Source organism: Rhea pennata, chromosome 1 (assembly GCF_028389875.1).
Source record: "Rhea pennata isolate bPtePen1 chromosome 1, bPtePen1.pri, whole genome shotgun sequence".
Taxonomy (NCBI): Eukaryota; Metazoa; Chordata; class Aves; order Rheiformes; family Rheidae; genus Rhea; species Rhea pennata.
In genome coordinates, this window is record NC_084663.1 from 146,970,697 (window position 1) to 146,985,083 (window position 14,387).

Below are 14,387 nucleotides of genomic sequence, written 5' to 3' on the forward strand. Positions count from 1 at the left end.
TTCTTGACAGACTGGTACTGGCAGGTGTCTCTCAGACAACCCTGTAACCACCTCTTCTCTAGGTAGTACAAGCCCATTTCTCCCAGCTTCTTCTCACAGGGCAAGTGCTCCAGCTCCTACCATGATGGTGGCCCTTTACTGAATTCACTCCAATTTGGTAATGTCTTTTTTGTACTGGAGGTGGCAAAACTGAATGCAGTATTCTAGATGTGGTCTACTGAGTAGTGAGGAAAGGGGGATAATCACGTCTTCCAACCCACTGGCTGTGCCTTACTGATACAGCCTGGTATACTCTTGGCCTTCTTCGCTACCAGGGCACACTGCTACCACGGCCTTCTTGGAAGAGCTTCTCCCCAGCCTCTAATGGTGCCAGAGGCTCTTCCTTCCCAGATGCATGATTTGACATCTGTTCCTGTTGAATTTCATAAGGTTCCTGTTAGCCCACTCCGCCCACCTGTCTGGGTACCTCTGGATGGCAGTTCTGCTCTTGAATGCACTGACTGATTTCCCTAATTTGCTGTCATCTGCAAGCTTTACAAGCATGCACTCTGTTGCCTCCTTCAGGGCACTGATAATGATGTTAAACAGGAGAGGCCTCAGAATAGACCCCTGTGTACTTTACATTAGCAGCCTTAGGGTAGAATGTGATCCATACCACTAACCAGACCACAGTCTGACCATCCAACCAAGTTTTTTCCCCATCTAGCTGTCCACTCATCCAGACCATAACATCCTAACTTGGATACAAGAATATTGTGGATAATGGTGCTGAAAAGCCTTGCTAAAGCCACTGCTCTCCCCTTGTCCAGTCATTTCATCATAGAAAGCACTCAGGTTGGTCCTGCAGGATTAACCATATATATTACCTGTATTACATTTACGATTTCATAAATAATTACTTTATCTTACATTCTGAACTGTTGTTTCCAGCTCTTCAATTCTTTGTTCCAAGTGAGCCTTCTCATTAAATGCAGTCTCTTGGGAAATCTGCAACAAATAACAACAAAAAATCACATAAAGAACAACTCAGAACTCACTACAGACATGTAATGCAATTAACTCTCAATATTAGAATAGAAATCTTCAGCAATTCTAATTATACTGCTAAATAATTTTCCTGTTAAAATAAGCTTGAGTTAAAAAAAAAAAAAAAAAAAAAAAAACCTTCAACTGCTCCCTGAGGCTATCGCGTTCTGTAGCCATTCTTCGGAAATCAGAGAGTGCTGTATCCCTTTCTGTCTCCACACGCCTTAGGATGGCTTGAGCTGTCACAGTAGTTTTAGTAGTCTTGGGGCATTTGATAACTTCCCGACGAAGTCGGGATATCTCTTCCTGTGCCTGTTATTAAAAACAACAGTATACTGGAAACATGCAGTAGAAAATGTAAGGTATTACTTTATACATAAACCACAAATAGGATTGTTTAAAGAATTTCCATCAGAACTACTCATTAAAAAGTGGATTTTCATTCTAAAAATCTTGTGAAAAGCAATCATCAGTGAAGAAAATGTTCATTATCTTTTTAATTCACATCATGGCAGATTTAGTTTTTAGCAATGAAATGCATTTATAGAAGAGAATAAGAGCAAAAAACTTAACCTATAGTATTCATGAGACTCTTTAGTAATATTCTCAAATCAAGCCATTTCAGCTACTTGGTAGAAATATTTTTGTTTTATACTTCAAAATTGTAAAATCTTCTGCTGTTGGGGAAAAATTATAACTGGAATTAATAATGAGATATGCGCAATACCAAAAACAAAATAAATGTATACATTCTTTGATTCAGAAAACAATTCTTATTCAAGATTTATAAAATTGTATTTAAGTGACAGATTCAAATCACAGAATTTTCAAAACTTTTATTTTTTAATAAATGCTTTGCAGTCTTATTTTTTTTTAAAAAAAGGAAACAGAATAGAATTTTTTTCTTGTACATCACCTTATTTCATTAATCACACTAATATAAATAAAATTACCCTTTCATAAAGAATGACAATTTTGTCTCTTTCAGCTGTTAAAACCTTGATGTTACCCTGAATTTCTGCCACATGACGCTCATATTTTTCCAGCACTGACTTATGTTCTTCACGCTCTCTCAATATTTTCAAAACTTCTGGATCAGAACTTGCTCCCTCAAAGAATAATATTACACAAGGTTAAAGTAGAGAAACAAAAAGTGATATGCTTTCTTAATATTTCTGGTTTGGAAATTTCTATAGAAAATTTAATAAGCCTACAACCTAAAAACTTAAAAGCTGTACATGCATCTCTCTTACTACTAGACACCAGATATACATATCATTTTCTAAAATATGTTTATACTGAGCAGCAAAAGGCTATCACAGAATTGTACTATCAATCAATATTTAAAATGTAACCAGTTGCCAGTAATTGTTTAAAGTGATATATGTACATTCAGAGTAAACCAGGAGTTAACTACATGTTTCTGATCATATGCAACCTTCTGCTCGTAATCAGTCAGTTTTTCTTATTGGTAATTGTGGCTATGGTAGTGTAGCACCACTGAAACAAGCAAAGCATTTAAAACAAACACACTCCTGTCCCACAGTGTTTTCCAAGCTCACCTGGACGGCTGAAAATCTTTTTGACATACTGCCACAAGCAGGCTTCTGCTTAGGACTTGCAGATTTGTTTCTAACTGCCTTCTGCGAATTCTCAGCCTCACTTTTATAGTAGTCTCTGTCCTTTTGCAATGTCTTAATAAAGGTATCAAGCCTTGAAGGTGACTTCCCTTGCTTTCAGCTTCTGTTTTTAAAATAACCTGAATCTAGCAAAAATTTGAGAGAGATGCATTAATTTTTTATAAACATTATCACAAATCCAGCATTTTGGCTTATTTATTCTATTCTGAAGAAAAAATTTTGATGTATTTTTTAGTTTGGCTAGCCTGAAAATATGCTACTTAGCAATAGTAAACTTAATCAAGAGGGGAATCAGTTTTTTTGTCTTTAGATACAGTCCAGGTCCAGGAAAAAGAGTAACAGGTGAGTTACTCTCAGGTGAGTGAATGAAAAAGGAAGTATTGGATACCCTTTCCCAGATCTGTATTACCAAGAAACTTGAAAATGGAGACAGTTTAACTACGCCTAGGGGATAAAGAAGTAAGTATGTAGTTACATTAATGGCAAAAAAAAGAACATCCTTTCTTCCATCTGAATATTACTACTAAATCATGTAATTGCACGTGCATAAAATGCAGTTTTCCATTATCCCATGAAACCAGAAGTAAGTAGCACTGAAATTACATTCTTTCCAACCATTCTATACTTGAAAAAAGTGGTCAGAACCTAGTTTTCCTTTATCCCAGAAAATATACCTGAAAGTAGAGATGAGTATTAGAAATTCAGCCCAAAAGGTCTACGGCATAATATTAATTCTAATGATAGATACCTTTGCTTCTTCAAGCTCCTTATCAGCAGTATTCAACAACAGTTCTTTTTCTTTTTCCAGCTGCTCAAACAGTTTGTCATTACATCAAGTTCCTTACATAGACAGTCATTTTTTAGGTCAAACTATCCAGTTTTCAGCCACCTCCTTCTTATCATGCAGTTGCATGACGTATTACCTTACATCCTGGTTTTTCTTCTTTGGATCTTCAATCTACTGGGACCAGAAGGAATAAAGTATTTTACTTCATCTTCAGGGATTTGTAGGCACTATTTCATAATAAAAAACAATGTACACTTAACTTTTTTTCTACCCACTGCAAAAAATCACTATACAGTATTAACAAATCAAAAATATGTACACTGCTAGCATCATTTTTAATAGATTAACTTCAAAGGGATCCAGACACTGAAGAATCAGATCCTTAATGTTCATGCTAAAAAATTAAGTAACATAATTTTTTTAGCCTTTGATTAGCAGCTTTCCTGGGTGTCCTCTCTACACACAATACATGCTCCTTTTTGGACTCAGGTATGAGGTAATTTAAAATATTGCAGACTGATAGTTGTTTTCTCAAGCTGGGCTGCCAGAACAGTTATTCTGTGATAGTACTGGGACAGGAAATATCTCTCAAGGCCTTACTCACTATATTTCTTTTAGATGTTAGGAGTGCCATTCATCATCCTCTATGTCATGGGTCCATATTCTTCAAATATGCAGAAAGGCCAGCAGAAGTGTAGTATGCAAATTAATATTAATTCACCAATTAATCAGTGTAAGATTAATAATTTCCTTGAAACAAATTTGTCTTTGAAAATATTATATGGTCTTTTCTAAGAAACCAAAAAGTTGCTGACTATTTTGTCAACTATTAACTTATCTTGAACATCTCAGTTTATAGGAGTATCACTGCTTGATACAACTTTTCAGTTTTCAGAGTCCTCAGATTTCTAAGATCCCAGCTTAATCAAGATTTGGATATAGTGTTCTGTAAAACTGTATTATTCGAACATTATTGTTGCATATTGCAACATATGACAATTTAGTGTCTTTGAATATTGCTTTCCATGAGATTCATTCATTCCAATAATCACACTGTTTCTTCAGGTATTACTAGCAGTGAACAAAAATAAATTTTGAATTATTCATGAAGACTTGAAAGATGCTTCATGAAAAAGTCTTTCTGGGTGGGCTCTATTATGTGACATAGTATTAAATTTTGCCACTTCTGTTCAATAGGTACACGAACAAATTAAGTCAGTGAAAGAAATTAAGAATCAATTCTTATTGCAATTTTTTTCCATCAAACTTGTTCCCGCTAATGCTATGAAGTTATTAACCAAATGCAGTTATAAACTTGAAAACATGAAGTGGCTAAATGGATAATCTAAGTAGTTTTAATATAACAGAGAAATTATTCACAAAGAGCAGTAGTGATAATCTGTATTCCTGTGTTTTGGGTTTTTAACTCCCCTCCTTATTAAGTTACTAAACTGGGGAGAATGCAGCTCTGCTGTTACTGGAGGAAGTTTACAGCAGTGCCTGCACTACATGATGTGGGAAGAGGAGTGCTATGAAGGGCAGGGAAGCTAAATCCCTCTCTTTATCTGCATCTGAATATTTAAAACACAAACAATATTTAAAATGACAAAATCAAAGTCTGAGTCAGGTCTGCATCCTCAAACCTAAAATAACTGACTATAACAAAAAAAAAATTGCTCTATATAAGCAACCTGTATCATTTTCCCCCTTCACTTTCAGATAAGCAAAAAAAGTTCCGGCATATACTCAGAGTCACCATATTTAGATTATTGAAAAAATGATGGTTCTTCATAGAACTGTTTAGCAACTCTCTTAGCAATTTCCTCTCCTACATACCAACAGGAATTTTAATTTGAGCTCCCTGACTAATTACAATTATGCTCATTGTGCTGTATGATCAAAGCAGTATCTAAGCAGACAAAATGACAAATCACTTAAGTCTTTATAGATTCAAAATCCAACACCATACTATCCAAAAAGATTCAGAACTAATAAAATCATGAAGTACAAACAACCTTTGCTCCTGCCATGTCTTTGCACTCTGTTCTAGCTCATGATAGCCTGCTCTAGCAATATAAACTTGGAAAGAGAATGCTACCATTTCCAGTATTCCTTTTTATTTTTCTATTTTACTCAGTAGCGGCAGAAGACTCAAAAGTACGTAATTTATTTTTAAAAATAGAGGAAATATGTATCAGTAAGACACATGGACATAACTTGCAAAATTATTTCCAGGTACCACTATCCTCTTAAATAGAAGATACAGCCAGAAACCTTTTTGCATGTGCAAATTCCATTCAAACTCCAGGTAGGAGTTAAACAGTGGTAGCCGAATTAGGATAGGTATATGAAGCTAGTTATCATCAACTCCCAGTACTGCAGCCTATGCTTCCTCACAACTCCACAACCACTTTGAAACAGAAAAGGAAGAGAAAATTTAGTGCTCTGTGGCTACTTTCTAAGAATAACTATGATAAAATTAGGTCATTGGAGTGAATCCTACAGTATGAATGAAAGAGCCAAAGTGAGACAGGACAAATGCTAAGTACATGAGTGCTACACTATTAAACACACAAGTGCAAATGCCTTGACTGCTTTTTACTACAAAGAGCTATTTTAGCCAGTCTGCCACGGACATCAGAGTATAAAAAGGAGCCAACAGATCTAACAAGAGAATATGAACATTCAATTATCCACCAACAGAAGTTTTTTTTATCATCACCAGCATGATCACAACAGCTTTTCTCCACACTCAGATTCAAAAGTTTCAAGGAAATCTATAGCAGCTGGTTTGCTGAGTCATATCACTACCACATCCAATCTCATCTGAAGCAAATCTCAGTCACTAAATCTGCCTATCAGCCTCAAGTTTTTAATCACCAACATATGTGATAACATTCTTTGGGAGTAAGATTCAGTTGGCTTAACTTTGCGATTCACATGATCCATTTCAGACATACATCCTAAAATGAATCATGCCATAGAAATACCTATTTCTTTCTTCTGACAGTAAAGATAGATTAGACATCTCTAGGATATACATCATCACTGCTGATGCATCAAATTAGATGAGGTGAACCCCATCCTAATAACCTACTATCCTTGAAAGAGGAGCTGACAACTTTCTGCAGTTATACACATCTAACCTACCCAGAAAGGGAACAGAACAGATCGAAGAGAAATTGCAAGCTTTTAATACCTTCAGTATCTCACTGAGCGTTAAGGACTCAGATTCACAGACAACATTCCCTCAAAATACTATTTTTATTCATAGCAACAGAACTTTGAAAGACATGGTAATATCTATACTTTCTAAAACTATTTTTATGCTTGCCATAAAGTGAATTTAACTAAACACTTAACACATTTAGCCACCATCCTCTGAATTGTGGTACCCCAACAAGATGAAACTTAATATTAAGACTTCATTAAGTTTCACATAACACTAAATGACCCTTACAACAGGCTTTTTAACATGACCGAAAGAATTAAGTTAGTAACTTTTCTGGACCGATATAGTACCCACAGTTGTTTTGGGGCTCTAAGTATTTCTGGAATTAATCATTTATGATACTCCTTTCCTCCTCCTTCCATTCTGACACAGTGAGTACAGCAATAGCATCTCAACTGTAGCTTCCCCAATATAAATAAGCAATTCATAAAGAGGTATTTTTGATTTTGGAATTGGCATCCCCTGCACCATGTAGAGTGCAGACTTTTACAGTATTCAAAAGCACAGTATTTTCAGAATTCAGACTAAAATTTTAAAGCAGAAAAGTAAAACAGAAGCTTCAAATTCCATTTATGGATTGTAGAAAAGTAAAACAGAAGCTTCAAATTCCATTTATGGATTGTGTTTTCTTTATTCTTAATCCAGCATTCTAATTTAGAAGATTTTTCACTTTCAGAAACTAGCTCTCCTAAACCCAAATTATCTTCTTTTATTGTTACCTTTGAAAGTATAAAAACAGTGTAATTACTTTCAGTGTTTTGGCAATTTTGTACTTAAATAAAAACCCACAGCTGAACCATTCATTTATTTAATTCAAATCACTTACAACAGAGACTGAACATATACATCAATTTAGAATCAAAGCAGTAAGCAAGGCTGTGACATCTGGATATCATTTGATCCAACCTCCCTGCTCAAGCAAGGGTGAGCTACAGCAGGTTGCCCAAATCCACATTAAATTGAGTTTTGAATATTATCAGGGATGGGGACTCCATAACCTCTCTGGGAAACCTGTTTCAGTGTTCAACCACCCTCACAGTGAAGAGGTGTTTTTTTTCTGTTCAAGTGGAATTTCATGTGTTTCAGTTTGTGCCCACTGCCTTTCATCCTGTCACTGGGCACCACTAAGAAGGGTGTCCTTTACACCCTCCCATCACATACATATTTATATGCATTGATGAGATCCCCCTGAGCCTTCTCTTCCCTAAGCCAAACAGTCCCACTCTCAGCCTCTCTTTGTATGACAGACACTCTAGTCCCTTAATTATCTTTATGGGCCTTTGATGAACTTGTTCCAGTATGTCCATGTCCTTCTTGTACTGGGGAGCCGAGACCCAGACAACAGTACTCCAGATGTAGTTTCACCAGTGCGGAATAGATGCAAACGACCACGTCCCTCAACCTACAGCCTACACTTTTCCCAACACAGCCCAAGGTGCTGTTGGCTGCCTTTGCCACAAGAGTACATTGCTGTCTCACGTTCAGCTTGTCCACTGGGACTCCCCAATCCTTCTCTGCAAAGCCATTTTCCAGCTGGTTGCCCCTAGCACGTACTGGTGCATGGGGTTATTCCTCTCCAGATGCAAAACTTGGCCTTTCCCTTTGTTGAACAACATGAGACACCTGCCAGGGTCTCCACACCCACCCGGCATGTCAACCCTTCTCCCAGTTTTGTATAATCTGACAACTTAGCTGAGTGCACACTTCATCCTGTCATCCATGTAATTAATGAAAATGTTAAACGGTACTGGCTCCAGTATTGACCCCGTAGCACACAATTAGCGACTGGCCTCACTGGATCACAACCCTCAGAGCCAATCCCAGCAGATCAACTAGTTTTCAGTCCACCTCACTAGCTATCTACCAAGCTCGTACCTCATCAGTGTCTATGAGGATGTTATAGGAGACTGTGTTAAAACCCCTACTGAAGTCAAGGTAAACAACATCCACTGCTCTCCCCTCATCCATCAACCCAGACAATTTTAGAAGACTATCCGGTTGGTCAAACATGATTTCCCCTTCATAAATCCCTGCTGATTTCTCCCAATCACCTTTTGTCCTTAATATGTTTCAAAATGGTTTCCAGGAAGATTTGCTCTATCACCTTTCCAAGGATCAGAGTGGGACTGACCAGTTTTAGTTCCCTAGATCCTCTTTCCTGCAGGCAAGAGTGATATGTGCTTTCTTCTGGTTCTTAGGAACCTCACTAATTGCTGTGATTTGTCAAAGATAATCAAGAGCAGCCTTGCAATGACATTGGCCAGCTCCCTCAGCACTTGCAGGTGCATCCTATCACATCTCTTGCACTTGCCAACATTCAGATTGTTTAAATGTTCCCTAACCTGATCCTCCTCCTCTAAGGGCAAGTCCTCCTTGCTCCAGGATTTCCCAGTGGTCTCAAGGACAAAGGATTCTTGAATGCAGATCCCACCAGTAAATACTAAGGCAAAGAAGGCATTGAGTACCTCAGGCTTTTTTGTCCTTTGTCACGAGGTCTTCTACCTCATTCAACAGTGGGCTCACGTTTTCCCTTGTCTTCCTTTTGCTGCTGATATACCCATAGAAGCCTTCCCTGTTATCCTTCATGGCCCTCATCAGACTCAACTCCAAATGGACTTTGGCTTTCCTAACTGCATCCTTGCATGCTCAGTGTGCCTGTATTCCTCCTGGGCTCTCTGATCCTGCTTCCAACTCCTGTATCTCTGTGTTTTTTTGGGAGCTCCTCATTCGTCCATGCAGCCCTGTTGCTACTTTTGCTTGATTTCTTCTTCATTGGGATGGATGATTCTTGAGTTTGGAGAAAGAGATCTCTGAAAATCAACCAGTTCTCCTGGACTTCTCTTGTCTCCAGGATAGTCTGTCATTGAATTCTTCCAAGCAGATCCCTAAACAAGCCAAAGTCTTCTTTCCTGAAGTCTAGGGTTGTGATTCTTTTGGCCTTGCTCCCTCCTCTCAGGATGCTGAACTTCATCTTATGGTCACTGTAGCCAAAGCTGCCCCCAACCTCCATCTCCAACTGGTTCTTCCTTGTTTGTAAATATCAGGTCCAACAAAGCACCTCCCTTCACCAACTCCTCGATCAGGAGGAACGTGTCAGGAAGTTGTCATCAATGCACTCCAGAAACCTCCTGAATCGCTTGTGCCCTGCTGTGTAGTCCCTCCAGCAGACAGCAGGGTGGTTAAAGTCCCCTATGGCCTGTGAACATGAGGCTTCTCCAGTGTCTGAAGAGTCTCATCTACTTCTTCCTGATCAGGTGGTCTGTGGCAGACACCCACAACATCGCCCATCTGTCTGCTAATCCTCACCAGTAAACTCTCAACTGGCTCATCAGTCATCCCTAGGCAGAGCTCCATGCAATCCAGCTGCTGTTTCCAATAAAGGACAACTCCTTCTCCTTGCTGTCCCAGCCCATCCTTCCTAACAAGCCTGTTTCCAACCATTGCAGCCCTTCAGTTATGTGAGCTATCCCACTACATCTCTGTGAGCCCAGTGAGATCATAGTGTTGTAACTGCATGTTGACCTCTAACTTCTCCTGTTTGCTCCTCAGAGTACTAGTATACACGTCAAAGTGAACCTGGATGATCTTGTAAAAACAACAGTTTTCACAATGCCCTTAAAGAATGCTGCTTCTATATTGCAAAACATACTATTTCCTTTAAAAACAAACTATGTGTGTATGTATATACTTAAAAATAATATATGTAGCAATATGGTAAGTGTGTGATTTTTACTCAAGACCAGTGAATTCTGATTTTTCATTGAAAAGTATGCATTTTACCAGTACGACACTGAGTACGCACAGGCAGTATACATTAAATACCTACAACTGAATATCAAACAGACACTAAAAAAAAAAAGAAGTGCGATTATCTGAAAACCAACCTAACTGCATCTCTAAGAAAACAAACAACCCCCCCCCAACCCTCCTCCTAGAGCCCTTGCCTGTTACTTGTCAGTTCAAACTATCACCACAGCAGTTAAGATCCCTTGGCTCTGAGGCGGGTTCCACTTCGCTGCCATATAAACTACACTCTGAGCCTTTCGTCCCGACTTTGTAGCCCCTCGGGGTGCCCGACCGCGGCTGCGGCACCCGCGGTTCTCACCGCTCCGCCCCGCCCCGCCCCGCCGGCCCCGAGCACTCACCCGCCGCGCGGGCCCGTCCCCGTGGCCACGGGCGAGGCGGGGGGCGGGGGAGAGGAGGGAAGGGCGTGGCTCCCCAACGGTCGCGTCCCCCGGCGCGGGCTGCCGCGCGCTCGCCCAACGGCTCCTGCTCGCCCGCCCGCCCCCAGCGGCCGCGCGTGCCGGCGTTCTGTCACCCTGCTCCCCCCCCCCCCCCCCCGCTGCCCTGCGCGCGAGCGCGCGCGCTGCTCCGTTAACGGACCCCCCCGGAGCGGCAGCCGGTGCCGCCTGCTCCGCCCCGAGGGAAGCCTTACGGGCTCATTCCCAAAGTAACGGGGAGAGCACCGCTTCGACCGAGTGGGGAGGAGGAGGGAAGGGGCGTGTAGAAAAAGGGCAAGACACAGTGGAAGGGTGCGGAAGAGGGGAAAGCAGCGTGAAGCAATCTGTGGGTCTTCTGGTTTGCCCCACTACCTTGTATGCATTGGGTGAGAAGGGAGGAGAAGCATCCGTGTGTCTCTGAAGACCATCCTCCTCTCCTCCCTGTGAAGAACCTGGGCCCCTTTGCACAAGCAGACGTTTCCTTGTCTCCCCACAGTCTCAGCAGTGAGGAAGTTCTCTGCAGAGAGCGCAGCTATGGAGAGAAGTGCATAGTTTTCCTCACCATAGCACAGTGAAAAAGCCTAGACTAATATGGTGAGTTTTGAAACCCTGAGTTAGTTCTCTATACTTGGCATTCGCCACTTGCAGGAAGAGCTATCCATAACATTAAATTCTCACTAACCTCCCCACTAAGGCTGTTCAGTTTCCCTGAGCTAGGTTTGCTGCAGGAGAGAAGGCAAACGGTTGTGATGGACATCTCAATTTCTGACAAAGTAAACACAGTGGCATATCTAAATAGCTTTGTGTAGCAAGCATGTAACCTGTGTATTTTTATTCTCTTTAGTCTTGCTTTCAAAGATGGTCATACTGGTTGTCCTTACAGTTCCATGTGACTGAAATGCTAGAGGCAAAACTAAATGAGAGATAAGAAATTTAAAAAATCATACAAAACTCGGGGGCCAAAAAGTGTAAGAACACATGCAGTGTAAAATCCTGTATGAAATTATCAGAGTAAAACCTTGTTGCCATTAAGCCCAATATAAATATTTATGAATATTTATTAATAAGGACTTCATATAAATATTAATGATTTTTCTTTCTATGTTTTATCTTGACAGGGTTTTTGAGTAAGTCTTATCTATCAAAAGTAAACTTTAAGAAATCAGGTTTCTGATTAATGACATATTTCCTAAATAAACCTTAATAAATTCAAGAAAACGTGTTCAGATTTATTTTCAGTTTTACAGATGAATTATTGTTGAGTGACTACTTGCTACTGTATCTTTTCATATAGCTATTTTGTTGAGAGGGGGAGCTAAGCCAAACCTTTATTCTACAGACCTCCACAGACAAGAAAAGAACTCACTCAAAAAAACAGTCCCATTCTTCATAGTTATTTGTAAACAGAGGTGGAGACTTGGGTGAATACCACAGATTTGCATGCTCGGACATATACAAATACCTACTATTTCTCACTGCTGGTTTGAGAGGAATTCTTTCATTTTAAATCATCCTTAACTAGTTTTAATCGAACTTGCCTGGACACATTTGCACAGCTGCAGCATAGGCCTCACTCCTGCTGAATCCAAAAGTCTCAAAGAGAGACACTGTAAGGCAGCATGAACAAAGCTGACAAATTACAAGATTTCAAAGAGAAAACCAAGCAGCCGTGCCTTGTCAGTTCAGCCCTGTTGAGGGAAGACTGGCATCCTAAAACTGTCCAGGTGATCACCTAAGGAAGATAGTGATTGTCAAACACAGATAGGTCAACTGAATACCTCTACTGTAATCAGGTCTATCTTTTTAAGCAGTTACATGAAAGTAAAATCACTTTTTGATATATAGCACACTTGTGCAATAAAACCATAGTAGGGTATGTGCTTAATATTTTTCCTTAGCAATTTCCAAGCAGACATCTTACAGATTAAAACTTAGCAGTGGACGTACAATCACTTGGATTTGGGAAGAACAGAAGAGCGTTAGATAAGAAAGACTTTAATCTTGTGAAAACAGCCTTCCTTTAAATAAATCTTATCTCCAAAATCTATCTAATTCACATATATGTTTTAAGATTTATATACAAGTTGTGTGGTGTAGAATAAACTATTGTCATCTTTAACTTTATACCTATTTCATGATGTCAAACGTTAGCAATGAATATATGATAAAATCTCAGACTGAGCTCATTACTGTTTTTCAGGATACTTGGTGCTAAGACTAGTTTACAAACATTGAAAAGTTGAGACATTACAGGACTAATTATATTTTTCTTTATTCCATTAACAAAATCTTATGAAAGAAATCATTTCTTATGTTTTCTTATACCCCAAGATTGAAGTTCTACTTTACAAGACCTCTAGCATATCTCTTCTTGAAATAGTGCAGACAGGAATGAGTTGGCTCTGATGCCTTTAAAGAAAGTGAAGTAACAAGGGTAAGGAAGCTGCTTGAATCCTGTAACTCCTATTACTGGCTCCTGTCTGGCATGGATATAAACATCAGAGTCCTTGAAAGAGACTACCTTAGTGTCAAAGTTGAGCTGCAAGGCTAGAACTTCCTTATTAGGCATTAGCACAGGTTTTACATTCTGGAAACAGCGCCTGGTAAATGACTTTTTGGCAAGCTGCCATCACGATGTATTCATATAAAGAGCTCATACATTTTTGGAGATTAAGGGTTAGTAATACCTTTGAAATATGACCTCCAACCAAAGAAAGGGAAGAAATTGGAAGATTTTGAACTTCCAGAAAAAGAGCAACAGAAACAGTTGTTTTTTCATCTCCCCATCCTGCGTTCCTTACAGATCTTACTTTCTGACCTTCGTACAGTGGAAATCGTCAGCAGAAGACTCTGCATTATCTAATATTTATCTCTGAAAGAAGGATTGCATTTCAGGTTTTCATAACCTTTCCCGAACTCTCCCACATTAAAAATGATTTTAGGAGTGAAATTGTAGATGTTTAGTTAGTTTTGTTTGGTATTTTTGTGGTATTGTTCTTTGATGTATGGTGAATTCTCTTGTAAACATTAACGTTGGCTAATGCTATTAGCAAAACAGTTGTGTTGCTTTTTATGCACCAAACTAATAAGTCTAATAATATAATCTAATAGACTATTTCAAGACCTATTATTTGGTAATCTATAATGCCATTTTAACATTGATAAAGGTTTCCTATTATGTAGTTCTCTGGCAACATGTTATTACCACATACATTAAATTCCTACAGCATCCTACGTTAACTTCTCATCGTTTATTTTAAGGTATTCGGATAATATTCTGATCTAAAATATTCTTCTTAAAGATTAAAAACTCAAGCATGGAGATTTATTCTTTCATTATACACGTTCTGTTTCTGTTCATAAAAATATACTTTCTGTTTATTGCTAACCAGTTTGCTAGGTTTGTCTTCAACAATAGCCACTTTTCAGGAACAATATTTGTTAATGTATGTGTATTTTGTCCTGCAGCATATGAGAAACAG

The 14,387-nt window shown here is 39.0% G+C and overlaps 1 protein-coding gene across 1 annotated transcript in view; it reads right to left on the reverse strand.

Moving 5' to 3' along the window:
- Nucleotides 1-9,271, reverse strand: part of TSGA10 (testis specific 10) — a 33,782-nt gene extending 24,511 nt beyond the window's left edge. The window contains 7 exon segments of the mRNA XM_062578312.1: nucleotides 910-987; nucleotides 1,165-1,338; nucleotides 2,589-2,769; nucleotides 3,341-3,491; nucleotides 3,494-3,537; nucleotides 3,539-3,624; nucleotides 9,188-9,271. Coding sequence (XP_062434296.1) covers nucleotides 910-987; nucleotides 1,165-1,338; nucleotides 2,589-2,769; nucleotides 3,341-3,491; nucleotides 3,494-3,537; nucleotides 3,539-3,624; nucleotides 9,188-9,271 — 798 coding nt within the window.
- Between the last annotated feature and the right edge of the window lie 5,116 nt (nucleotides 9,272-14,387).